The 27,827-nt window shown below is 38.5% G+C and overlaps 1 protein-coding gene across 2 annotated transcripts; it reads right to left on the bottom strand.

The window, feature by feature from the left end:
* Nucleotides 1-193: 193 nt before the first annotated feature.
* On the bottom strand, nucleotides 194-27,435 carry LOC103721231 (serine/threonine-protein kinase VIK). Of its 2 annotated transcripts, XM_089930698.1 has the most exons (13): nucleotides 27,262-27,435; nucleotides 26,578-26,668; nucleotides 14,332-15,032; nucleotides 13,316-13,390; nucleotides 6,672-6,788; nucleotides 4,872-4,966; nucleotides 3,815-3,935; nucleotides 3,634-3,713; nucleotides 1,575-1,634; nucleotides 1,382-1,503; nucleotides 1,213-1,298; nucleotides 1,020-1,135; nucleotides 194-855 (listed from the first exon to the last, which is right to left on the bottom strand). In XM_089930698.1, the coding sequence occupies exons 3-13, from the start codon at nucleotides 14,713-14,715 to the stop codon at nucleotides 735-737; spliced, it is 1,377 nt and encodes a 458-aa protein (XP_089786824.1). In that variant the 5' UTR covers nucleotides 14,716-15,032; nucleotides 26,578-26,668; nucleotides 27,262-27,435; the 3' UTR covers nucleotides 194-734. The 2 variants fall into 2 exon arrangements, with proteins under 2 accessions (XP_089786824.1, XP_089786823.1); XM_089930697.1 differs by lacking the exons at nucleotides 26,578-26,668; nucleotides 27,262-27,435 and adding an exon at nucleotides 22,414-22,594.
* Between the last annotated feature and the right edge of the window lie 392 nt (nucleotides 27,436-27,827).

Here is a 27,827-nt window from a genome sequence, read left to right as displayed (position 1 = left end):
CTGTTGTCTAAAAGGTGGAGTGCTGACTTTCTACAGCTTCACAACTGGTTTAGTTGGAAGTTTGCAGGGACAACAGGAACAGTGAGCTGAATAGGCTTGACCTTTTTACACTAAAAAGAAAAGCCAACAATTGTATAGAATGATGCTGTGATAGAATTGTTACAATATCGAATTGTAGAAAGCTGAAAACATATTTACACAAAAATAAACCTTATTATCGTAAAACGTCCCATTTACAGACCAGCACAGCATTGCAAGCAAACCAACATCTGTTTGGTAACATTTTCAAGATCTCAATGTACAAAAAGAATACCTTACACAGAAGAGAACCTAGCAAATTTTACAGAGGAATAAGCAGATTTGATGACCTGTTCACGGTTGTGTTGCAATGACAGATGATAGAGAGGGATGAGTGCTGCTGATGTTCGGTTGACAACTGACAACCAGAGTGCTTGCTGGGGCTTAATAGCTACCTTGATCTATTTTTGACAAGCATGCCATCCGAAAATAAGAAAGTGAAAATTGGAAAAAGGAAAAAGCAGGGAAAGATGGGGAATAAACTCCACTTTTTTGCAAATGATGGCCCACGGCAGAGGTGTCTCATCAGCCACTATGCCAATTTCCATCAACAAACATTCTGCGTCTGCTGCATAATTAATTGCAATACCACCAATCAAGGTAGCATGCCCAATGATGCGCAAGAAAAAACATAATCTACAGGGTAAGAAGCCAGGTTACAAAATGTGCCAGTGATGCTCTTGCGGTAAGATCTCCTTGATTTTTTCAAGCCTCTTGAGTATCTCTAGAAAAGAGGGCCTCTGGTTCATATCAGCAGACCAACACTGGCTTGTCAACCTACAGAATTCAAAAACCCAAATCTTAAATGTCACATGATGCATTGAGAATATTAGCTGAGGAAAATGATCAAAGGTTAAGGGTTACAAAACCACCGCTGGAATAAAAAAATACAGTAACTAGTTGAAGTATGAATGCTGTTCAATAGCTAAATTTGTCCATACTCTTTCAATTCTTGAACATATCCTTTTGCTCGAAATGTTGGCCGGTGTCCGTCAGCCGCATATTTTGCACCTTCATATGCTTCATAGTTTGAGAATGGGGGATCTCCTTCAAGCATCTGCAGAAGCACAGATCTGTCAAAAAGCACAGAGCCTAAATATTTGCCAATCAAGTGCTATTTCGAAGGCAAATTACCTCATATAATATCATAGCAAAAGAGAAAACATCGACTTTCTTGTCATATTTCCTGTGCTTGAATACTTCAGGAGCCATATATCGATCTTGGGTTCTCAAAGAACAACATGAAAATCAGTCCCAAATTCATGATATTATTAAATCTGATAAAATGGGTCTAAAAACTTACAGCTTCCAGTTTCTCCAGTCATCTTGTACACGTCATGAGAGTTCTGGACTCTTATCAGCTTACTTAGTCCAAAATCTCCGACCTTCAGATGGTCTGCATTGGAGTTCACCAAAAGGACATTCCTGAAATTAAACTAATGTAAATCAGCTCTATGCCCAATCAAAAGCATGTAAGAATCAGTGATTGAAGTTACCTCGGTTTTAAATCTCGGTGAATTATAACATTTGGCTCACTATGAAGATATGCCATGCCCCTGTAAACACTCGAAGGTCAAATCAACAAGTCAACAATGATGCAAGTCAAACAAATGTATGAAAAGAAAAAATTGAAGTGGCAAGTTTTAGCGTTCAAGGATATGTCATCCACATAAGTAGAGGTGAGAATCATGTAAACAGTGTTTTTAGCAAGCAGAAGAGTGATGGCCCATGCAAGAAAGCCATTAAAAAGAAATCAATAGATTGGTTTAGAAAATTAGGAGTGAGCACTACAATATCTGCCCATCAAACCAAAAAAATAAAAAGAAAAAAGAAAAAAAAATGAACGACCAAGCATAAATTGTTACAAAAGAATCCATGAAGCCTGGAATCCAAGGAAGCGCAGATCCAAAAGCATTCTGATGGGAGATATATGCTTGGGATGGAGTTGAAGGCATTAACTCTAACAAGTGGACAGGAATGTGCTCCAAAGACAAAATGCAGACCAAGAACATCAGCAAGGTAGTCAATGCATGTTGGACAAAATAAGGCTTCCATCAAGACGAGCAAAAAGAAAAGAGAAAGGGGGAAAAAAGGAAAAGTACCCAGACGACTTGACCAGAATCAGGAGTAGGTGCAAGTGCAGGGTTTAGGGAAGCGAATATTCAAAAAAACCTAGTATTAAAAAAATGCTTAGGTAGCAGGTTATATTTGAGTTATCAAGAAGTTACATAAGCAGATACATTACCCTAAATAGAAGCTTCCTGCTACTTAGAACTAGTCAAAGGAAAAGACAATAACCATCACCTTGTGGGTGCTGCCCAAGTCAAAGAATGGCTGCTACAGTAAATGATGGGTCACACTTGCATGCAAGTCTATATACAACTCCAAAGACAGGTCTAAAGCACAAAGGGCAAAGAGATATTTGTAAATTTGTAAAAGGAACAAGCTGGTTAAGAATGGGATGAGAACTACTGTAGTGAAAAATGGACAAAAGGGAAGATATTAGCATGTGAGTTACATCTAAAATTTGGCCTGAAACATGAAAAAGAACTTAGGAGTTATGAACTTCTAGGATTATTAATGTGTTAGATCAGGGTGGTTTTTGATGATCTAGCATACAGACTTGACCAGAATCCAACCTAACCTGCCAGAAGGTCAATATTGCTTGATTTATACCCAATGGCAACCCAGTCCTAGTGACCCATCGCAGCCAGTTTCGCCTAAAATATTAGAACACATGACCATGCATATGAGTCCTTAAATAAAAACAGAGAAGGCAGACGGCTATTTGAAGACCACCATCTCAGTAAGAAAACAACCATATTGGTCCTTAATCCACTAAAATACAGCTTGAAATAAAAAGAAAAAGGTTATAACTAGTTAAGAAATATAATAAGGGCTGCCTCATCTCATGAAGGGGAGGGGGGTAAAAGTAGTTAAAAAAAGTGAAAGTATCACAAGTCATATCTCCACAAACCATATTTTAAGTAATCTCTATTTTCACGTCTAATACAAAGAGGAAAAATCCAATTTAATTCATTGGCATTTCCAAATTGTAGCCATGATGAGCTCAGAGAGAGAGAGAGAGAGAGAGAGAGAGAGAGAGAGTTGTGGCAGCCAAAAAAAAGTTTGAAAAATAAGGTTTCTTTCAATTATTTGTTATTCTCCTTTTACCCTTCCCCAGTCTTGGTCATTAATGTTTAAAGTGGATATGTAGGAGTATGCAGTATACCAACATACATTTAACTTAGAACTCTATAAAATAATAAAAAAATAGTGGGATATATCAACATGATAGGCTGCTAGATCAACTATTCCACCTAATCTTCTATTCCTGTATCAAGAAAGTATTTTCATTACATGACAATTGATGGTACAATTTGCAGTTTACCATTACCGATTAAACATAAATGGAATTGCAGTTAACATTAAAGTGTGCATACAAAGAATATTTCAGCATATAGTGGATTTGTCCTTTATATTTACAATTGCTTCTATCTTGTTAAGGGAGAATAGCACTTCTATTCATGCCTAAGAAAATAAAATCCTATTTACCTGGCAATATCTAGCGCAAAATTAACAGCGGTCAATGGAGTAAGTGAGCCCTTTTCTTTCAAGAACTGATGAAGATCACCCTGTAAAGAAATGTAAATAAAGCGTTGTTTCAGAAACAAGAGAATGTTACAAACTCTTAGCTAACCAAAAATTAGTTTTAGACAGATATTATCATTCAAACCCCTCGTAGATACTCCGTTATTAGCATCAAAGGTTTCCTTTCAGTGACTGCTCCAAGGAACTGGACAATATTGGGATGGCGCAACTTCACTAGCAAATTAACCTCATGCCTGAAATCTTGGCTGAATCATGAGAATGAGAGACTGTTAAGATATGCTGTTTCTGCTGGGTTAATTTTACTGCATGTGATATGATCCCACTGAACAAGATAATAGATTTCCAGTGCTTTAGTTCCAGCACATCCTCATTCTTGGAAACAGGAAAAACAAAAGTTGCAGATTTGCAGTGATGCCCCTAAGGCAAAGTTTCTCAATTTAAGAATTTTTAAATATTTTATTTTATCATTTCAGAATACGCCTAACATCCAGATAAAATATAAAGAACCTGATAAATCTAGCTTGAAATTCCAGTTCAACTTTTACCCATTTACACTAGTTCAACTATGAGTGTTGCTTACATAGTTTTCCTTTTAATAAAATATAAAATAAAAAAGCCAAAGCCAATTCACTATAGCTGGTTATATCATAATCTATAAGGACCTTTATATAATTATTTCCAGCATTACAAAGTTGAAATATGGGTAAATTGCAAAGGGAAAAATTCATAATGGAAAAAGCTAGCAATAAATCATGAAAATGTTAGAGAAAAAATAAAAACAGAGAAATCGATGGATGCATACGAAAAAACTCTTGATAAAAGAATAATTTTAAAATATTTTAAATCAATTCATAACTGCAAATTCATTTTTTTACTAATTAGTGAATAATTAAGGGGAAAAATTAACAAAAGATATGATATATCTTTTGGAGGGTTATGCAAGTACATTGAGGGTATATCATAGTTGTGATTTGTGAATCTTTTTTATTTCAATGTTTTGAAGCATCATGCATAAAGCATACTATTACCAAACTAATCAATTATACTAAGTTGAATTGTGATTCAAAAGTTGAGCATTTATATCCCAAATAAAATTCTACATTTATGCATTTAAAAAAAGGGCCAATAATCTATCATATCAAAATTGTGTATCAAAATATGAAAACGAAGAAATGTCTTACATCACCAATCTATCTTCTGATAGAGATGGAAGAATCCGTTTGACTGCCACTGGTGTTCCACGCCAATAAGCTTTTAAAATTTCGCCAAATGAACCCTGCAATCATGAGCTATTATTACTAAAAGAAAACAAGGAGGAGCAATATAGTAAACATAGACTAAAAAATTACAAATAAAAGTCTCAAAAACTAATTTTGATTTGATATGATTCGAATGACCTGTTGCTTAATAGATGTATCTTAAGAGAGAAAAAAGGTTCATATTGGATCATATGCATTATATTTAGATATTATAATATGACAAAGTTCATTGAAGAAATAATTTTCTCGAAGAAAAGTTTAACCATTTGGAAGAAAAAGCAATCATCCAGCCAATTATTCAGCACAATCTTAAGATTAAAAGCAAGATCAACTCCAAACTCCCCACAGCTAAACTCGTACTGATGAATAACCAACCCACAATGAATAGGGAAGGTATAGTAATGCTATGAATGACCTAGTATCGAATACTGGTAATAATATCAGCAAAAGAACATTGCTTCCAGACATTCTGAGCTCCAAAAATTTTTGTACATTCAAAACAAAAAAAGGAATTTGACTCCAAACTCCTCACATGACCATTGTTACCCATATACTACAAATTTTAGGCTTCTAGAATTGCTCATGCTTTGGGACACACATTTGTTGACCAGTTATGATAAATCTTTTTGCTTTGGCATGAGAACATCTTGTGTCATTAGTACTTCACCTTTGCCATATGTCATCTCATGATTCTTTAGGACTGCAATAATTCGTGACTAATAAATCTCTAAGACCACATTTTGAAAATGAACATTAGACTGTAAAGTGATGCAAATAAGGTTGGCCAACCTAAATGGAGCTTGAAGCTTATAGATAAATAGCAAATGCCAACAGCTCATCCAAGGCAGGCAAATATCCAGTGTACAAGCAAATATTTCTTCTGACTTGCCGCTTTATTTTGAGCCTCTTGCCATTTATGGACATAAAGGTGAAAATTTAATTGGACCTTCATCAGTTTACCCTTTATTCTTGCAACTTCTGTCATTGCTCTATTACACTAGTTTCATACTCGATCTTCCTAATGGCATCCACATTTGACAGTTGCTAAAGAACTAGAGGATTTCTTTCCATATCAAAATACCCAGGGTTTTGGATGGTCAACAAGAAGAACATTCAGATCATAACAACTGCATGGATTGGATTTTTGCAAGGTTGTGATTCAAAGAATGACCAAGTTGATATCAAGATCCAAATTTAGCCTGAGGTTTGCAGTTCCAAATGTAAATGAATAGCATTCATGACATCTCAAGGTTTTATACTAAGTATCTTCCTATGAACCTACAAGTCCAGTCCTGCAGGGATTAGCACATAATACTAAACAAAATATGCAAGGTGCATACAAGAATAAACCGACGCACTCATATTCAACAGAAAAATGTGCTATCGAGTGTAGCAGATAAGTTTGAAATGCAAGCTAAGTCTTTTGCAAGGACAAGTTAAAGGTAAGCCTTTCGCAAAGACAAGGTAAGCCTTTTTGAGCAACAATTGTGTTTATGATTCTTAGCAATTAAAAGTTAAAGATACTGCTTGATAGCTATTAACAAGCTTCTAGCATTTAAATTGATACAAATAGGTAGGAAGGAACACGAAGCCTTCATAATATTTCAAGCTCTAACTTCTCAGTTTGTTCCAACTAATCTGAATTTGATTAATAAATTGATGTATGAGAGTCATTAACTGATGACATGATGAAATATAAGAAATATTAATAGCAGAAAAAACCTTCCCAATTATGGTTGAAGCCGAGAAATCCAACTCAGAGGGCTCTATTTCCCAGTCACACTTGTTCGGAAGAGGAGGTGGAACAGGTTTTGGTTCAAAATGACTGCCATTTTGTCCCTGCATCACATATAGAGGTAAAAACTTACTTATAAAAGCTTAAATAGCAAAAAGAATTAAAACATATACTACCGCAAGAGGAATGCAAACGTCATGAAAATCATCATACAACAGTATGATGTTAGGCTTCACAGATGGAGCAGCCAGTAGCTACCATTGGTCTGAGATAATGAAAACAAACTAATTATATATTCAACAAGCTAGTTTGAATTTGCTAAAGCTACTACCATCCTGTTGGGGCACCGGAAGATCTCATCAGCCAATAAGATCTTCCCAGCAGTGTTTTGCCGATGTTTTTGTTCTAAAATTATGATGGCTGGGAAGCGGCTTACAGAGATTGGTTTACCTGGTTACATAACTAATCCTATTTTTAAAGATCAGTTAAATCAACTTGGAAAAAGATAAATTTATCCCTGAAAGCACCGATTAGCTGTGGCTATCAGCAATCACGAATCTCTTTCAAAATCTACCTCCTCCATCATTTTTTTCGAAACAAAACTCAGGGAAGATCTTATTGGGCCGATAATATCTCCTAGCATCCAAACAGGCCCTATTGCATTTAACTATATTTATAAACTGTACGCATGTGCAAAGCTATTAAACAACAGAACAATCTATAAGAAGCCTCAGAACCCCATTACTGAATTATATATAGTAACAAACACTTCCAAAATTAGCTTCTCAGTGACTTAACAGTTGACTTGAAATTTTTTGCATGGTTCTTTAATAATAGATTTGAAGATTTACCATGGAACACTGGATCTTCCTTCGCCAATCTCTGCCTATGGATTTAATTTCCACCTTAAACAGAGTTTTTCAGCAAATCTTCACTAAAATATGGTAACTTGTTAGCTAGTGATTGAAGTCCTTGATAAAACTCAAAAAGCTATGAATATTTTTAACAAATTTTCCTCAAGGACTATAAATTTAATATTGGATCATCAAAGATTCATATGATCTTCATTTCCTTCTTTACTTTATTACACCCTGACTGTAACTATGGAAGTTATGTCCTTACATAAAAATACATGATATTTTGGTAAACTATTATCAGTGCCACTCATAATGATCTAAAACAATTAACTACCTACTAACTAGAAATTATGTATCGTCACTTATATGAGGAATTGAAGAAGAGGCATCCAAATTGCATATCTTTTACAGAATTCGTAGGTATTTTTGATGGTGCAAACATTGATTGGTATGTGGTTTCTGAAAATTTAAAACACACATGCACAACATCACACTCTCAACACAAGCATGCTTCTATTGTTCCATTCTTACTCCAACATACCCATGTACTACCAGTTAAAATTTATAAAAACTTCTTATTTTGGTTTTTTTATCATCTTAGTTATACTGCAAACTTGATAAGAACTTAGTTCCATATATCAAACCTTGTCATCTCCCCTCTTAGTCTATTCAAGTTTCCAGGAATATATTAGGATTGCTGCTGTAGAGTTGATGTAAAGCAATCGATCTACATTTGTATTAATATCCAAAATCAATTTTAGATAAGAGAAGAAAAGACAATAATTTCTGGATCTTCTTTGATTTCTGAAGTCCAAGTAGAATCCACAACAACAGGCAGCACCCAGCCCAAAATCGATAAACAATCTTCTAAGAGGAGAAAAGATGAGAAGCATGAATGTATTTTCTGTGAATAATAATCAGTACTATAGATGAAAGACCCCTTTTGAAACCCTAGAACACCAATCAAACATGGGTTCAAAAAAAAGCAAAGGACTCTTTCCTTACTTTTTGTAAAGGGTTTTTTGCTTGTATACCCTTCAAAATATACAAAATTGTATGAATACTCTCGTAAAATTACTATTTGCATGTATACCCTCATAAAATACTTGTTTGGCGTATATACTCTTTTGTTTCTTTCTTTTTTATACATGTCCCCATACCATCTAACACCGTTAAAAAATAAATAATTTAAATTTAAAATAATTGAAATACCCTTACAGGTAGATGTGCAAAAAGAAAACTTTACAAAAATACACATGCAAATAGCAACTTTGCAACGGTATTCATGCAATTACGCATATTTAGGAGGGTATACACTTAAAAAAATTCAATAAAAAATGATCAAAATTCAGTAAAGATAATTCAATTGTTCTTAATTAAAAAAAAGTAGCAAAAAAAGATTAATATTATTATGTCATATGATCTCATGTTAATATCAACTCTTATAGAATGAATCATGTTGCTTTTACAAAATTCTTGCCTCAAAAACAAACAACTCAACATTTTCAAATCATAAAAAATATTTTACCAATCTAAGCATCTATAATTAATTAAAATTTAATATGCTTTAATCTTTTAAAAATAATGAAGAATATATAAATGTTATATATTTAATAATGATAATTATATCAAAATCAAATGGAGAATAGCATTACCAAAATGATCACTTAATATTCCAACTTAACCGAGTCATGATCTTAAAAAAAAGAATAATGTGGCTCAATCTTTTTTTGACTTATCGATCCAATTGAATCATAAAAGATTTAGCAAGTTACAGCCAAGTTTGATCTTTTTTTTAAAATAAATTTTTGAAATGCATACCCTTCTAAATATGAGAAATTGCATGAATACCCTTGTAAAGTTGCTATTTTTTGCATATCTACCTATAAGGGTATTTTAGCCATTTTAGTTTTAAGTCGTTTATTTTTTAACGACGTTAAATAGTACGGATACACATGAAAAAAAAAGAGGATATACATGCACAGAGTAATTTTATGAAGGTATTCATGCAATTTCATATATTTAGAAGAGTAGACATGCAAAAACCCTTTATGTAAAATGACAGAAAACAAAGAAAGGAGTTGATGCTATAGGGTACTCATGTCATGCACATGAAAAGTTTCCTTTGCCATGTGGTGCAAGGGGATTAGAGCAAGTTGCAAGAACTGGTTAGATACAAGGGGACATTAAGTTTGAGTTGTAATGCCAACATTATATGAGCCCAGGGAAACTTTTCATGTGCACTAACATGCGCCCCAAAGCATTTATCTAAAAGAAGAAAGTTCATTTTAGACTAACAGCCAAAATGGGAAGGCCAATTGGTACCTCCCTTGGCCAAGCCTAAGAAACAGTCGTCCAACACCCAAAAAGTGGTGGGAAGACCATATAATACAGCCAGCGCCGTTAGACCTTCATATAGTGGTCAGCCATTCCTTTAACTCAGAACTATAATTAAAAAAACTAGATTAACAATAGATCCAAAAGACCATCTAGAACATCTAATCTTGGCATTTGATCAACCAAATAGCTAATATTCACAAATTAAGCTCCCTAAATCTCTCATGCTATTTGATTCATAGGACTCTCAAAATAGTAAACATAATAGAATGGGAACGGAAGACAAGGAATCAGAATCACCATTCCTATTCTACTTTTACTTCATCTCATATTTTTACTTTATATAATCTGGCACTTTAATCTTTGTGCTATATATTTTATTTTCTAATATATATTTTTGTGTTGTTGTAATCAATTTCCTTTGTTCAACTTAGTTATCTTCATGTCATTTTTTAATATGTCATACAATTTGGAGTTTTATTTCTATCTTTTTATTAAGTTTTTATCCTTCAATGTGCATTTCACGGTTCTGTTGGCTGATAACTTTTAAGTAACAATATCTTAAGGCATGATAGTTACTACTTTATCTCTCTACTTCTCATCCTAATGAAATGATATTCTTTTCAAACTTAAATCACTCACTTTTATTTTATACCATAAACCAGTAACTAATTCATAGCAAAAATCATTCATTTGTGTTTTATACCATAGATGTTCCTGAATTGTTTATACCAAAAATACCTTACACTCCATTTCCTTTGGGAATGACCATTTCTCCCATTTAATTGTGGAACCACGATTCCTTTATTTAAGGATGGTGATTCCAAAGATAATGTGATTTTGTTGCTTATAACATAAAGCCATAAAAAAACATCAGAATGGGGCAAAAGCTGGAATTCAATCTATTCTAAACCTCATTCTGCCAACCAAATGGAGCAATAAAATTTTAACTCGGAACCCCTATCGAACTGTAAATGTATTCAACTAAGCCATGGCAGAGAGTGTTGAAAAGTTATCTTCTTTCACCAAGTTCTTTGCCTTTTGCTAACAAGGCTTGATCTTCTATCTTGGCAGCGTCAGTTGTTCCATGTTGTAATAGCTTAAACTACAAAAAACAAAGTCGGTCTTCCTAACTGCCATTTAGATTCATAGGCATCATGACTACTCTCTTTTTGTCCAAAGTTTTCTATGAAAATAAATTGGCCAAAAAATCTTCGAGGGTGGGTGCACAACAAGTTGACAACCAATTATAAGAAATTAATTAATTTATCGATGCCTGCTTGCAGAATCTCCTTGGTAGCCAACCACCATCTTGGATGATTAGTACGAAGAGGTCATACAAGAAATGAGTTTAATAATAAAATGTCAAATTCATAACTCAAAAGTATCTGAAATGGCCAAATTTGGTCATCACAGTTGTTACAAGTTGTCAATTATAATAGCTGGTTGAAAATTTTAGTTATAACGGCATGCCATGTGTTTTGACACTCCAAATAACTCTATTATCTAAAGCGTAGAAATAATGAAACTATGGCCCTTATAGCATGTATTTGGCAGGAAAAAATGTTTAATTTTTTATTCTTAAGGAACAACTTTTCGCTTGAAAGGAAAAAAACACTTAATGCTATCACGATACAAAGAGGGTATCATTATACCCATATCCATATTTGTTTTTAGTTGACAAATATGGATATGGATATGGATTTCAATAAGATGCTAAAATTCATATTCGTAGTCATTTTAAACATTGATACAAATTGGATATTTTCATACAGATACAAATGTGATATAAATTGAATAGTTAAATTTTATGAACCACTAAATCATAGATATCACTGTAAGAAAGGTAAATTGAGTTAAAAAATGCATCAATTGTCACTTATTTTCCTTTAAAATTAGTGAAATCTATATTAAGACTAAATACAATTGCAAACAGAACCGGATGTTCAAATACAAATTGCCTAGTTGTCTATCTATATCCGTATCTATTAAGTTTGGATAGATATGGTCATAGATATGGATATTAGTTGGATGCTGAAATTTTTATCCATATCAAGATAGATTTGGATATGGAGACAGATCGGGACAAATATTATCTTGTCCATTTTTTGCTTAAACTTCCACTGCTTCCAACAAATGACTAGAAAAAGTGAAAAGAAGATATTTTTATCATAGAAAGGGAAAACCTAATAATCCTATGTCACTTAATGGAAAGGTTACCAGAAAAAGGCATATAATCACCTTCACGGCTGTCACCAAAAATGTTGGATAATAGTGATGAGTGGTAGAATATGATGATGGCAACACAAGACAAAGATATATGAGTGTGGATCTAAGAATAGAGGACATGCTGGTTGGAGTGGAGATGATAATAATCAAGAATGATGAATTATTAGGAATGGTGGTTGCTGTGTATGAGGCTAGGTTGTGCCAAAAAATAGTGGTATTGGTCACCACAATGGAGGGTGGATTGATGCCATCATGTTGTATGATGGAAAATGGAGGAACATGGTAATGGAACAAAAGAAAAAGAGGTGTCGAAAAGGATGTTAATAGCATTATAACCAGATGATGAGTGTCAACCACAAAACTTGGAAGAATGGTTTGAGTGACCACCCCAATTGATTAGCTCGGATCATGCAAGCCTAGTACTGACACACCGAACACTAGGTTAGCATGGCACCCATTAAAAAGCTTTTTAATTTTTAAATGGAAAAGACCTTTTAAGGTTTTTTTTTTTTCAACATGTCATAGTACATGCAATGCCAGCCAATCCCATGCTAGAGGCACTTAAACCCTTCTTGAAATTAAGCTATTGAAAGAAGGGTTATTGGTCAGATCACTTCCTCCTAGGGCTACAGATATTATATAAACTCAACTATGTGTCTTGCAAAAGAAATGCCTCTCCTTATCCTCCTTGAAAATATATTAGAATATAGGAATTGTATGGGAATTAATGAAAATAGAAAAAATAATGATCATGCTTTCAGAAAAAGGCTATATGAAAACAAGCCAAATGCCTATTTATTACTTGAAAAACTTAGAATAGCTGAACAAATACAGAAAACTTTAAATGAAAAGCGAAATGACATAGGATAGACACATTATATAAAACAGGAGGGAGAGGTAAAATGCTATTTAGTAGTCAACTTGACTAAATAACAGGCCAAGTTCTTGCAGCCAAAAATGAATTTCCTTAAATCGGTATACAATGTTAGGCCAATCCTTGTTTCAAGAGCGAAACAGACTATGAATTGTTTGCTGACAAAAAGAAGTATATGCAATCTAGAAATTAATTCTTCCACTTCAGAAGAAACCACAGGAAACTTTTAATAATATTATCAAGATTAATACTGTAAAGCATATAATATGTACAGAGATACAATGATGTAACACTAACTGGTATTCAATCCTATCCAAAATGAAAGTGAACTTACAAAAGATAAGCCGCCATATGATTTTAACAACTCAATCATGTTGTGCTTCTTAGCTCCTTCAGCATCAGCCAATGGCTATGAACAACAAGTAACAATTTAGCAAATCAGACACATATAGGGAATTTAACAATCACTCTAGCATTCTAAAACAACGGTCAAGATATACATGAAAAGTTTAGAAATAAAGTATTGCGACTTTCAAACTATACAATCACTCTAGCATATAGTGAATGGTCCATAGGAACATGTGTTTCTTCAATATGAATCAGGACAATTTTTTTTTTTGGTTAATATGAAGCACAAGTCATTAATACCATGAGATTTCTTTTTATGATGCCTCTTTTCCCAAAAAAATATCTGAAAAACAAATGTTCTTATTCTTAAATGAATTTCATTTAAAACTTATAATCATAGTAATTGAATTTATTTTCTTCCTCGGCTTTACATAAAAATGGCCTAGATTAAAAATTGTCTCTAAAATGAATGCTTATTGATTAGTTACTTTGCTGGTTTATTAGACAATATGCTATTTTTGCAAAATATAGACGTTGGCTTTTCACTTAATAAACAGTCATTCTACCATGTGAGGATACTGATGCATTAGAAGAAAAACAGCAAGAGAAGCTATATGATAAGAAAAGAGCGTATACCAACAAGAGTCTCATCATATACGTATTCAATTATTCATCTAGAACTTGCTCTCGACATGCATGCTAAACGTGCCTATTCTAGTGGTTGAAACATATGAAAACCGGTTGATTCTGGACAAAACCCAGGCAAAGCGCTGTATAAAATCTAAACGAAAGATTGCTACAACAAGCAGATGCATTATGCATCCAATGGACTGGCGAAATTCCATCAGATTCGCAAAACCAAAACCATCTATCAAAAATCAAAACATGGACCAATTTCGCATCAGGACACCAACAGCAAAAGAATTCAGAATTCTATTCCATTAAAAGATGAATCCAATTCCATCAAAACTATAGATTAGATAAGAAGAATAGATATCGGACCGTGTTCTTCCATCGATCCTGGGCATTGACGTCGGCCCCGTACTCGAGGAGGCACTTGGCGACGTCGATCCAGCCGTGGATGGAGGCGACGTGGAGCGGGGTGCGGTTGTCGTAGTCGCGGGCGTTGACGAGTCCCGGGTCCTCCTCCAGGAGCTTCCGCACCGCCGACGCGTCGTTCTGGTGGGTGTGCCACAAGATCAGCGACGTCCGGCTCACCCTCGCCTTCTCCCTCTGCTTCTCCGTCGACGCCGCCGACGACGTCCCCGAAGACGTCCCCTCCGACCCGCCGCTCGCCTCCTCCCCTCCGCCGCCGCTCATCTCTCTCCTTCTGTCTAGCAGATCGGATCGATGGGACGCTCGCTCCTCCAACTTTCTCGGCGTCATCGCTGAGGCTCCGCAGGGAGCAACCCTCTACTGTTTTTATTTTGCCTCGAAGATGCCCTCCAAGAAGATAGAAAAATATCTTTTGCCTTTGCTTCGGTTCGGTTAATGGTCGGCGTCTCGCGCCGCCTCGGGAGTCGGCCGAGTCGACCTGGTCGGCGGATCAAGATCCGCCATCCAGTCCTCGTGCTCAAGGTTTGTTTTGGAGTTCTGACTCGCTCTTGCTACGGCTTGGGAGGACGGAGAGGGGGTGGGTCCCGGTAAGTTGTCGGCAAACGCCTTGTGACGTAGGAGTCCACAAATATATTCTGTTTAACTTTCTGGGTTTTGTAGATTGAATAAAATAAGTTGCATACCGAAACATAAAGCAGGTTAGACTTCTGATCAGACTAATGTAGTAAATATGGTAAATAATACACATAATGTTGCATTTGAAAATGTATTGTATGTTCCGGAAAAAATAATAAAAAGACAAGTTGGGTCTTGGGTGAGTAAAGAGAAAAAAATATAGGGATTGTCCAAATTTTATTACATGTGGATATTTCATATGGTATAAAGGAAGAAAAGACATGGTATCCACTACATTTGATAAGAATTTTGTCACAATCTGGTTATTATTTTCTTTCTTGAGCTGATCTCATCGGATCAATTCGCTCTTTCATTATTAACTTTTGCATTAGCTACCCTTGATTTGATCTTGTCTAGCATCAAGACTCTACTGCTTCAAAATTAGACTAATAGAAGTTTAGAATGAACCTGCATTTTTTTGTGAAAATGCTTAATTTATTTGAAAATTATTGACTTATTTTTTTGATTAAGTGATTCTCTAAAATATGTTTAGCGAATAAATTGATTAAAAATTATTCTAATAAAAATTCATTATTTTTATTTTTATTTTGCTAAGATAGACAAATCATACATATCTAGTATGAGTACATCCAAAAGAGTCAACAAAGAAAATATCTCAGAGTAGGGGTGGCAGGGTGGCGCTGACTGTCCACGGCATCTCGTCAGAATCATCAGCTACAAAGGACGCAATCCAATCCACAGCTCTATTCACCTCGCGGTAAACATGGTTCCCCCAAAAGTGGTACACTCCTTAGCATACTGCCAAATATCCAAAAGTAGAAGGTGTCTATACGCCTCTGAGGTTTATCCACAAATTAAGCTAATGACAGTGGCCATGTTGCCCTCCCGGTGGATGATATTCACCTGCAAACAAGATCTCGCATAACTGATCCTTGCTAAAGGCACCCTCAGCTTAGTTCCAAGGACAAAGGTGTCATAGATCCGATTCCTCCCCAGCAATGAGATGTAAATTGCGCCCTCTGATAACAAATCTAGCTCCTTCCCTACTAATGCCATCAGTTATGCTGTCGTCGAAGTTGACCTTGAGAAAACTCGGAAGTGGGGGCTCCCAAGAGATGAAGATCATCCTGGCTACTGCAAAAGCTGAAAAGGAGTCCCAAGTGTCCCGAGCTATCATAGAATCTTCAAGAGAGGGTGAATGATTGATTTCTGGTACCTGAACATGGCCCTCTCTGCAGTAAATCTAGATGATAGACTGCTCCCCTCAAAGACCTGATCATTCCTAGCAAGCCAGATGTGATATGGCAAGTAAACGATCCTGATGCCCAGACTTCCAGTAGGGGCTCTCCCGGTGCAATCCCTCAAGTAGGAGAAAGGCCTCAATAGGTGCAGCCAACTGAAGGAACAATAGGGAACCATCAAGGAGCCCCCAAACCTGCAATGCCCAATGACACTAGAAGAGAACATGAGCCACTGACTCCTCAACATGACAGACATCTCAGGTCGGCAAAAGATTCATCCCTCATTTGCTCAACACATCTTCGGTAGGCAAGCGATCCTACGCCACCTTCTAGAGGAATAACGCAACTCTAAGGCGGGCCCCCAATATTCAAACCCAAGTGTAGTCCTTCCTCTGATCAGTCTCGTCTCTAAATACCTGATATTGGTCCCTAGCCTTCACTTTTGAATTGCAAGTCATCTGCATGTCCAAGGTGTTGACCCAGGGGATCGGAGTAGAGGTGATCCTCTCAACTAATCCACCACCGAAGAGCCAGGTAATAAGGGTAGTGTTCTACTTCCTCTCCCTCAAGGTAAACAACTACCAAATCTGTATGTCAGTGCTAACCTCAGTGTTAACCATGGTAGGCCACTAAGATATATGTAAGTCAAATAACCAAGCATCACCCATAACCCTCATAGCCTACCTGTCACTCATAGACCATCTAACATTGGCCATGACCATAAATCTTCTTCGAGATGGAGTTATTCCAACCAGTGCACACCATAGTAGAAGACATCCATGGGCCATACTTGGCCTGCATGGCTGAGCTCCATAGGCTCTCTAGCTCTAGCTGATATCTCGCAACATACCTAGCCATCAAGGCCTCCCTCCTGGTCAACATAGAGTGGACTCCCAAGCCGCCTTCCCGTAGGGGTAGACACATTGCTCCCTAAGAAATTAGGTGCATTCTACCAGCACCGCCATTTCCTCTTAGAGAAAATTTTTAAACATCAGTTCAAGCTTCAACAATGAGGATTTGGGGAGAAAAGGATTAGCCATAAGATAAATTGGTATATAACTAAGGACAGATCTCACTAGGGTGACCCTGCCCATTATGAAAAGAGCTCTAGACTGCTAGCCTCCAGCCACTCCTAACCCTCATTTCTAGTGCACTATAGTCAACTCCCTATAGTCTCCTCCCAGAGATTTGGACACTTAGGTACTGTCATACCCGAACATGTTTCCTAACCCCAAAGTAGTCTCTCACAATGGCCTTTAGCTGTGGGTTGACTTTCAGGCTGAAGCATATAGCAGGCTTAGCCAGATTCACCAGTTGACCCAAGGCTAAACAGTATTGCTCCAAGATTCTCCAGAGGATCACTATATTTCTTTTGGTGGCTCGGGCAAGCAGCAAGCAATCATCAGCAAATATGAGATAGGAGATCGGCTAGGCCCCTGCTGCTAGCACATAAGCCTCCAATCCCTGACTGATGGTGGCAGCCTAGAGAGCTTGAGACAATACATCAGCATAGATAATGAATAAGTACGGAGACAGGGGCAGCCTTAGCGCATGCCAACCGCAGAAGTGAAGTAGTCTGTCGTCATGTCGTTGATCAGGATGGCATAGGAAGGAGCCCACATGCAGCCTAGAATCCATCTACTCTAAACACTACGAACCCAATGCTTTCCAGCACATGCACTAAGAAATCACAAACTCATGCGATCATAAGCCTTCTGCATATCCAGCTAACGACCATGAGACTGCGACGATGTGAGGCCCTCTGAAAGTCGTGCATAAACTTCTACATGATTAACACGTTGTCAATGGTACTCCGACCACCCACAAAAGCCCCCTACACCAGGTTGATAACACACGAGAGGACTGGTTTCACCCTAAATACCAAAATTCTGGTAATAGCCTTTTACAAAGTGGTGCAGAGATTGATCAGCCTATAGTGGCTAGGCTCACTTGCGTCTTGCCTCTTCGAGATGAGGGTGATGAAGGTTCTCTTCCAAATATCAGGCATCTATGCAGTGTCGAAGAATTGCTGGATGGCAGGAACCACCTCATGGTGAATGATCACCCAATACCTCCAGAAAAACAAGGGAGGAAACCCATCAAGGCCCAAAGCCTTGTCCCCTGCCATGGACTAGAAAGGCCTCCCAAATCTCACTCTCTGATATTGTTAGCAAGGATGGCGAGCTCATTGTTGTTGACCCTCTCATCGGCTGGTGGGATAGAACTCAAACATCGCTCCCCAAATCTTACTGTCCATCTCGAGCTGAAGAAATGAAAAATCTCATGATGAATCTTACTCTCTTATTTTGAAGATTTTTGGGATCCAAGTTAGAACGCATGTACAAGACTCATGTGTGAGATTGAGAATGAGTTTTGCGAGGCCAACATTCTTGATAATGTGGCAACTAAACATAAGAACAAAGAGTGGAAGACCACTTAGGGTGACAAGATGGACCAACCATAAGTAAGATGAACCAAGGTAATTAAGAAAGAGGCTAAGTTTTGGATAATTGCATTGTAGAAATTTATTGCAAAATTTGGATCACCATCAAGACTATGGTGGAGCCAAAGCATAATATGGCATTTGTAGGATAAGAATATGGTTTTGAATAACATAGATGTCCATGGACATTCTCTAGAGGGTTCTTTTGGGAGAATCAAGGGGATGTTCCTTATTCTCTTCGCCAGCTTCATTTTTTTGATTTTGTTGGCTGTGTTGAAATATTTGGAGAAGAAGAAAAAAAATAAGAGAAAAGGAGAGAGAGAGAGAGAGAAAGTGATTTTATTTCTCTATGTTGCTTCTTCTTATATCCGGTACATCTCGGAGGTTATATATACTCGCGTACAGACTCCATACATAAAAAATAATATCAGTTGATATAGGATCTCACTAACAATGGATCCCTAAAATGACTCTAGTAAAATTATGCTAACACAATAAACTAATATAGGTTGACACAGAATCACGCTAATAAAGAAAAATATTATGAGTGATGCAGGTTGTTTCGTGATCTCTAAAATCATTCTAACATCCCCCTCAAACTCAAGATGGTACTATAGGTGCTAACTTGAGTTTGAAAATTGGATCACGAATGTATCGAAAAACTGACGTACTAGATGAAGAGCTGGAGTAGTAGCTCAGAAGCCAATGTCACAAATTAGAAGTTGACATAATAAAGCTGATTTGTCTGGCTATCGTGACAAACTGACATATCCATCGATGTGGGGTAACCGAAGGTCGAAGATAACAAATAAAATCAAAGATTGAGGATTGGGGTGGCACCATGCAGATGTACACCTCCATGATCGAGAGCGGGATCGGGCCTACCAAGTTCAGCTTCGCCAAGCTTTGGACGGTACTGTGTGGCACGGTGCTCCTGCATGATCGAGAAAGGGACTACACCTACCAAGTTTATCTTTGTCAAGCTTTTGATGGTACGGTGTGACATGCTGCTCCTGCATGATCGAGAGTAGGACCGTGCCTACTTAGTTTACATTTGCGAAGCTTTTGATGGTACGGTGTGGCATGCTACTCCTGCATAATCGAGAGCGGGACTGCGCCTATCGAGTTCACCTTAGCCAAGTTTCTAATGGTACGATGTGGCGCGCTGCTCCACGCTTGTGCCATGACCCCCGCCCCGTTCCCGGCGGGCCGCCGCGACAGTCCTAGGGTGCGGGTAGGCATAAGGCCACCAGCCACCGCGTAGAACCCTACTACCTATCAATCATCAATAAATCTTGAAAAATTTGGCATGACACATGCACAAAATGATCACTTTTTCTATAGTGACCTGTCAGGATTATTTCAATACATACAACAACACTACCTGTCAGAGCAGCAATCACATAATCTATCACATAATAAACCTGGACAATATATAGCAATACATTATCACAGGCACACAACTGATCTGCATATATATATATACCTGCTTCCTAATCCATCCATGGTCAAACCCATATCCACAACAGGATCTATGACTGTAACTATACACTATATACAACAGAAGGTTTATAATACACCAAAAGGGTATAAACCTCTATCTACATTATACTATACTATACTATGGAGCGGCACAGCTAGCAGGCAACCACTAATCCTGCTCCTCTCTATACAATACCTGTCCTGCAATAAAACACACCAAACTGGGGAGTGAGTATATGAATACTCAGTGAGTGGAGTAGAGAGTACTATGCACATGAGACCAGATATAATCATGGCTCGAGGTGAAATCTCAAGAGCATATGAGTAATTATCAAGAACAGGATACACATAACTCAACATAAGAAATAAGGAGTAAATCATCACAATCCCAATTAACTCATCTGGAGCATATATAGAATAATCAAATAAGTATGTATGATAACATGAATATGCTCAACAGGTCATAGTACTGAATCATATAAATCAGGTGTCAATAGGCTGAATCATCAACAAGACAGCTATCGGGAGGTGGGTTTTACGCCCCAGGCGAACCAGCAACAACTCCCTACTGCCTTATGCATACATCGAATATGACACCACACCAATATGTAAATCATCACTGGACAGCTGTCGGGAGGTGGGTTTTACGCCCCAGGCGAACCAGCAACAACTCCCCACTGTCACATGCATATGCAGGATAAGATACCATACTGATAATGTAAATGCTAGACAGCTGTCGGAAGGTGGGTTTTACGCCCCAGGCGAACCAGCAACAACTCCCCACTATCACATGCATATGCAGGATAAGACACCACACTGATCATATAAATGCTGGCCAGTATCCAGAACAGAAATCCATCTCACATCTACATACTAAACGGCACCTCGCGGGAATTCTACATCCGCGGAAAGCCATACTGCACCTCGCGAGGTCTTACTATGCTCGGCGGCAAGCAGAATATAAGTCGTAGGACCGGCCGATCCTACGCCTAGGGCCGTGTCCCCCCTAGGAAGGGACTGGGCTCCGCCCACCCAGAAGGCTACTATGTGCACAAAGGCCGATGTTCAACCCCCATCGACTATAGGTGTCCTGCAGATACTGCCAAGCCATGCATAAATGCCATAATGCACCCTCCCAATACTCTACTAAAAAGGAGTATGATCAAGACTACCACTCACTCGACTCCGACCCAATCATAAACTAACATCAGGGTTAGGAGTGAGGGTCAAGGAAGTGCAATACAACTCAATATACCACTAAAAAGGCTCTACAAATCTTTGAAATAGAGGAAATGAAATCAATTTACAAAAGAAATCATTTCACAATTCGGAATCAATTTGATTACTCATCAACCCCTCGTAATTCCTCTCAATGTTCCCTCAAATGCATGTACAGAATAATCAAGCATAGAGAATCAAGATTATAGAGGAATCTACTACAATATCGATCAATATGCTCAAGTGGAATCAATTCACACTTGGCGACATTTATGAAAATGAATTAAGGATGCTCATGGTGCAAAGTACATGACTCCCACTCATCTGTCAATCCGGCACAGCCCTGATATGCCTCCAAAAATCTACAGCAGGCAGTGGGGAACTTCTTCCTCTTGTTTCCTAGCTTCTTGCCCAACTGTGACATGCATTTACAATACATTTAGTCTTGTATCAAGGGCCATAATCTACGTGCCAATTATAATATAGGAAACTTTAATTGATTCAACTCCCCCGTTCCCTAAATCTTTTCTTTTCTTTCTCTTTTTCTTTTTCTATTAATTAACTCATCATTTATGTGTATTAGGGACTCCCTTGCACGAGTACAAGGTTTCCCTTAGCCTAATCTAGGCTTAATACCCTATTTTGGCATAAAATTTCTTATTTTCCCACTCGGATGAACAGTAACCCGGACCGACAGCCGGTTACTTCATCTCGGGTTTGATCCACTTTCCAAACTCCAAATTTGATGAATTTTTTACCTAACATTCTAAACTCATAGGGGATTCCAAAGAGGTAACATGCATTGCTATCGGAGGTCGTTTGGCCCCCTAAATAATTCGCCGAAGTTGGGACTTCGACACAGTTTTTCCGTAGTGCCGGAAAAATTTGTCAAAATCCGATTCTTCCTCTTTTAACCGCCTCTACAACCCTTATCCGACCCCTCTAGACTATATCCACCCTTTGTATAGCCTAATGTCATCAAAAGACTAGATAGGGACGGATATTTACCTTTTTCTTTTTGGAAATCGAGATCCTTGCGTAGAGGGGAAGGAGATCTACGTTTTTTCCTTCAGCTGGAAGTGCAACCGGGATCCCTTTCCTCCTCGAATCTCCTTCCTCTTCTTCTTTCTTCTTCTTCTTCTTCTCTTTTTCTTTCTTTCTTTCCTCTGTTTCACGCCTGAGGCTCCCCCCTCTGTGACTCTCTCTCTCGGTTTCATTCCACCGACAGCACAACCCTCCCAATTAAGTCACATCAAAATACTATTCACCCTTTTTTTAATATTATTAATTTCCCATTTTGCCCCTAACACTTCAACATATCTACTGTTATGCCATTAACTTTTGATTCCTTCCAATTTTACCCCTTATATTAATTTTAAAGGACTATTCTATCCCTTTTTATATAAAAAAAATATTTTGGGGTTATTACATCCTCCCTCCTATATAAAATTCGTCCTCGAATTTAAAAGAGTAAATTACCTGATTACTCAAAGGGGTGAGTGTATCTGCTCTTCATATTCTGCTCGGTGTGGTATTGGGAATCAAATAAATTGGGAGTGTTTTACCTTCTATCTCTACCACATAGGTAGGATACACATACTTCGCTTTTATACTATCCCCTACAGATATACTAATAGCTAAGGGAATATGCATTAATATCTTATCCTTAGCTAACTTCTTAGCAAAATAAGGGGACACAAATGAATGGGTAGCTCCAGAATCAAATAACACTCAAGCTTTAATCTTATCAATGAGGAGCATACCTGTCACAGCTGCATTCGATGCCTGTACCTCCTGTGAATTTACCGTGAACACCCTTCCTTGCCCTCTGCCTATTGGAGCTGACAGTTGAGATGGTCCAGCACTCTGCTGTGATGTTTGTGCTTGACCTCTGCCTCTGCCTACAGGCTCCCTACTACTAGGCATGTCCATCTGCACAGAAGGGTAGGATGCCAAAGGCACAAACTGCTGGGTGGCACCCTGCGGGCATTCTCTGGCAAAATGACCCATTCTGCATCTGCCAGGGTGCTGCTTGCCACGTATGCCACATACTGGCCATAATTGGAACCTAGATTCAGTTATGGCCATAGTGACTGGAGGACGAGGTACTGATGGTAGAAAAGTATCTTGTGATTGATCTCTTTCCCTCCATTTCCTCTTACGTGGGGCAGGTGGAGCTGAGCGTACAGACTGCTCCGTCGGGCCCTCCGAGAGATTTACTCCCTCAGATCTACCTCTACTGCTTTGCTCCTTCCCCACACTCATTTTCCTCTGTTCTCTTTCAGCTCTTTCCTCTTTGTTTCTGGTCTCCCACTGTTTTGCTTTATCTATCAGCCTAGACAAGGTGGGGACCTCTACTGCCAGTACTGCATTATACAGCGGGGAAATCAAGCCCCGCCTGAATCTTTCTATCCTGGCAGCTTCAGTGGGGATGATGTAAGGAGCATACTTCCCCAATATAGTGAACTCACGAGCGTACTCAGATACGCTCATTCCGGACATCTGCTTTAGCCTCTCAAACTGAAGAGCCCGATTCTGCCTCTCAGCCGGAGACGAAAACTCATCCATCACTGCTTGCCTGAACTCTTCCCAGGTTGGAGGATTCCTACTGTACAATCTGTCCTCCACTTGTCTCTGGTACCAGTCCCAGGCATCTTCCTTCATTGTAAGCCCTACAAGTTCTATAGCTCTTGCATCAGAACAGGGCAGTCTCCGTATCATCTTTTCAGTCTCCTCCAGAAATCTCTGAGGATCTTCACCTTCTTCCCCCTTAAACTCCGGGGTTCTGAGCCTCAGAAATTCTTGTACAGTAATCCCCTCATCATCTAGAGCTCGCCTGGCCAAACTTCTTGGCACAGGTACAGGAGGTGAGATGGATACTACTGACGGGGCAGGAGGTTTCCCCTGAGCAATCTGCTCTCTCAGAGCCTGATTCTCCGCCAGTAACTATTCCATCAATGCATCTCTACTTCCTACCTCTCCTTGATCATTAACCCTCCGTCTATTAGCAGGAGGAGATTTTTCTCTTTGGGGCTCGACATGTGCAGAACCCGCATCCAATGCTATATCTGGCTCCATCCTCCTTCCAGGACGAGCAGGTCCTCTCCTTGGAGGTATTTTTTTATATGTCTCTAAAAGAATCAAGAGAGATGGCAGTTATTACACACTGAGTCATAATATATTTTACTGAATTATAAATGACTCATAAATTAACATACAGAAAAATCCTATGCTCCATAGTATAATCCTATACTTAATCCTGACTCACCCTATTGCTCTGACAGGACTCTTCTTAACCTTTGCTCTGATACCAAGCTTTGTCACGACCCCCGCCCCGTTCCCGGCGGGCCGCCGCGACGGTCCTAGGGTGCGGGTAGGCATAAGGCCACCAGCCACCGCGTAGAACCCTACTACCTATCAATCATCAATAAATCTTGAAAAATTTGGCATGATACATGCATAAAATGATCACTTTTTCTATAGTGACCTGTCAGGATTATTTCAATACATACAACAACACTACTTGTCAGAGCAGCAATCACATAATCTATCACATAATAAACCTGGACAATATATAGCAATACATTATCACAGGCACACAACTGATCTGCACATATATATATACCTGCTTCCTAATCCATCCATGGTCAAACCCATATCCACAACAGGATCTATGACTGTAACTATACACTATATACAACAGAAGGTTTATAATACACCAAAAGGGTATAAACCTCTATCTACATTATACTATACTATACTATACTATACTATGGAGCGGCACAGCTAGCAGGCAACCACTAATCCTGCTCCTCTCTATACAATACCTGTCCTGCAATAAAAAACACCAAACTGGGGAATGAGTATATGAATACTCAGTGAGTGGAGTAGAGAGTACTATGCACATGAGACCAGATATAATCATGGCTCGAGGTGAAATCTCAAGAGCATATGAGCAGTCATCAAGAACAGGATACACATAACTCAACATAAGAAATAAGGAGTAAATCATCACAATCCCAATCAACTCATCTGGAGCATATATAGAATAATCAAATAAGTATGTATGATAACATGAATATGCTCAACAGGTCATAGTACTGAATCATATAAATCAGGTGTCAATAGGCTGAATCATCAACAAGATAGCTATCGGGAGGTGGGTTTTACGCCCCAGGCGAACCAGCAACAACTCCCTACTGCCTTATGCATACATCGAATATGACACCACACCAATATGTAAATCATCACTGGACAGCTGTCGGAAGGTGGGTTTTACGCCCCAGCGAACCAGCAACAACTCCCCACTGTCACATGCATATGCAGGATAAGATACCATACTGATAATGTAAATGCTAGACAGCTGTCGGAAGGTGGGTTTTACGCCCCAGGCGAACCAGCAACAACTCCCCACTATCACATGCATATGCAGGATAAGACATCACACTGATCATGTAAATGCTGGCCAGTATCCAGAACAGAAATCCATCTCACATCTACATACTAAACGGCACCTCGCGGGAATTCTACATCCGCGGAAAGCCATACTGCACCTCGCGGGGTCTTACTATGCCCGGCGGCAAGCAGAATATAAGTCGTAGGACCGGCCGATCCTACGCCTAGGGCCGTGTCCCCCCTAGGAAGGGACTGGGCTCCGCCCACCCAGAAGGCTACTATATGCACAAAGGCCGATGTTCAACCCCCATCGACTATAGGTGTCCTGCAGATACTGCCAAGCAATGCATAAATGCCATAATGCACCCTCCCAATACTCTACTAAAAAGGAGTATGATCATGACTACCACTCACTCGACTCCGACCCAATCATAAACTAACATCAGGGTTAGGAGTGAGGGTCAAGGAAGTGCAATACAACTCAATATACCACTAAAAAGGCTCTACAAATCTTTGAAATAGAGGAAATGAAATCAATTTATAAAAGAAATCATTTCACAATTCGGAATCAATTTGATTACTCATCAACCCCTCGTAATTCCTCTCAATGTTCCCTCAAATGCATGTACAGAATAATCAAGCATAGAGAATCAAGATTATAGAGGAATCTACTACAATATCAATCAATATGCTCAAGTGGAATCAATTCACACTTGGCGACATTCATGAAAATGAATTAAGGATGCTCATGGTGCAAAGTACATGACTCCCACTCACCTGTCAATCCGGCACAGCCCTGATACACCTCCAAAAATCTATAGCAGGCAGTGGGGAACTTCTTCCTCTTGTTCCCTAGCTTCTTGCCCAACTGTGACATGCATTTACAATACATTTAGTCTTGTATCAAGGGCCATAATCTACGTGCCAATTATAATATAGGGAACTTTAATTGATTCAACTCCCCCGTTCCCTAAATCTTTTCTTTTCTTTCTCTTTTTCTTTTTCTATTAATTAACTCATCATTTATGTGTATTAGGGACTCCCTTGCACGAGTACAAGGTTTCCCTTAGCCTAATCTAAGCTTAATACCCTATTTTGGCATAAAATTTCTTATTTTCCCACCTGGATGAACAGTAACCCGGACCGACAGCCGGTTACTTCATCCCAGGTTTGATCCACTTTCCAAACTCCAGATTTGATGAAATTTTTACCTAACATTCTACACTCATAGGGGATTCCAAAGAGGTAACATGCATTGCTATCGGAGATCGTTTGGCCCCCTAAATAATTCACCGAAGTTGGGACTTCGACACAGTTTTTCCGTAGTGCCGGAAAAATTTGTCAAAATCCGATTCTTCCTCTTTTAACCGCCTCTACAACCCTTATCCGACCCCTCTAGACTATATCCACCCTTTGTATAGCGTAATGTCATCAAAAGACTAGATAGGGACGGATATTTACCTTTTTCTTTTTGGAAATCGAGGTCCTTGCGTAGAGGGGAAGAAGATCTACGTTTTTTCCTTCAGCTAGAAGTGCAACCGGGATCCCTTTCCTCCTTGAATCCCCTTCCTCTTCTTCTTTCTTCTTCTTCTTCTCTTCTTCTTTCTTTCTTTCCTCTGTTTCACGCCTGAGACTCCCCCCTCTGTGACTCTCTCTCTCGGTTTCATTCCACCGACAGCACAACCCTCCCAATTAAGTCACATCAAAATACTATTCACCCTTTTTTAATATTATTAATTTTCCATTTTGCCCCTAACACTTCAACATATCTATTGTTATGCCATTAACTTTTGATTCCTTCCAATTTTACCCCTTATATCAATTTTAAAGGACTATTCTATCCCTTTTTATATAAAAAAAATATTTTGGGGTTATTACAGCTTGAATGTTCCTCTAGGGTTTGGAGCAGGATAATGCCTATCAAGTTTACCTTTGCCAAGCTTCTGACGGTACGGTATGGCATGCTGCTCCTGCATGATCGAGAGTAGGACCGTGCTTATCGAGTTCACCTTCGCTACTCCACGCTC

The sequence above is a fragment of the Phoenix dactylifera genome, chromosome 5, assembly GCF_051530095.1.
Source record: "Phoenix dactylifera cultivar Ajwa chromosome 5, Ajwa_hap1_PhDact_Kaust_v1.1, whole genome shotgun sequence".
NCBI lineage: Eukaryota > Viridiplantae > Streptophyta > Magnoliopsida > Arecales > Arecaceae > Phoenix > Phoenix dactylifera.
This window is presented reverse-complemented; position numbering and strand designations above follow the sequence as displayed.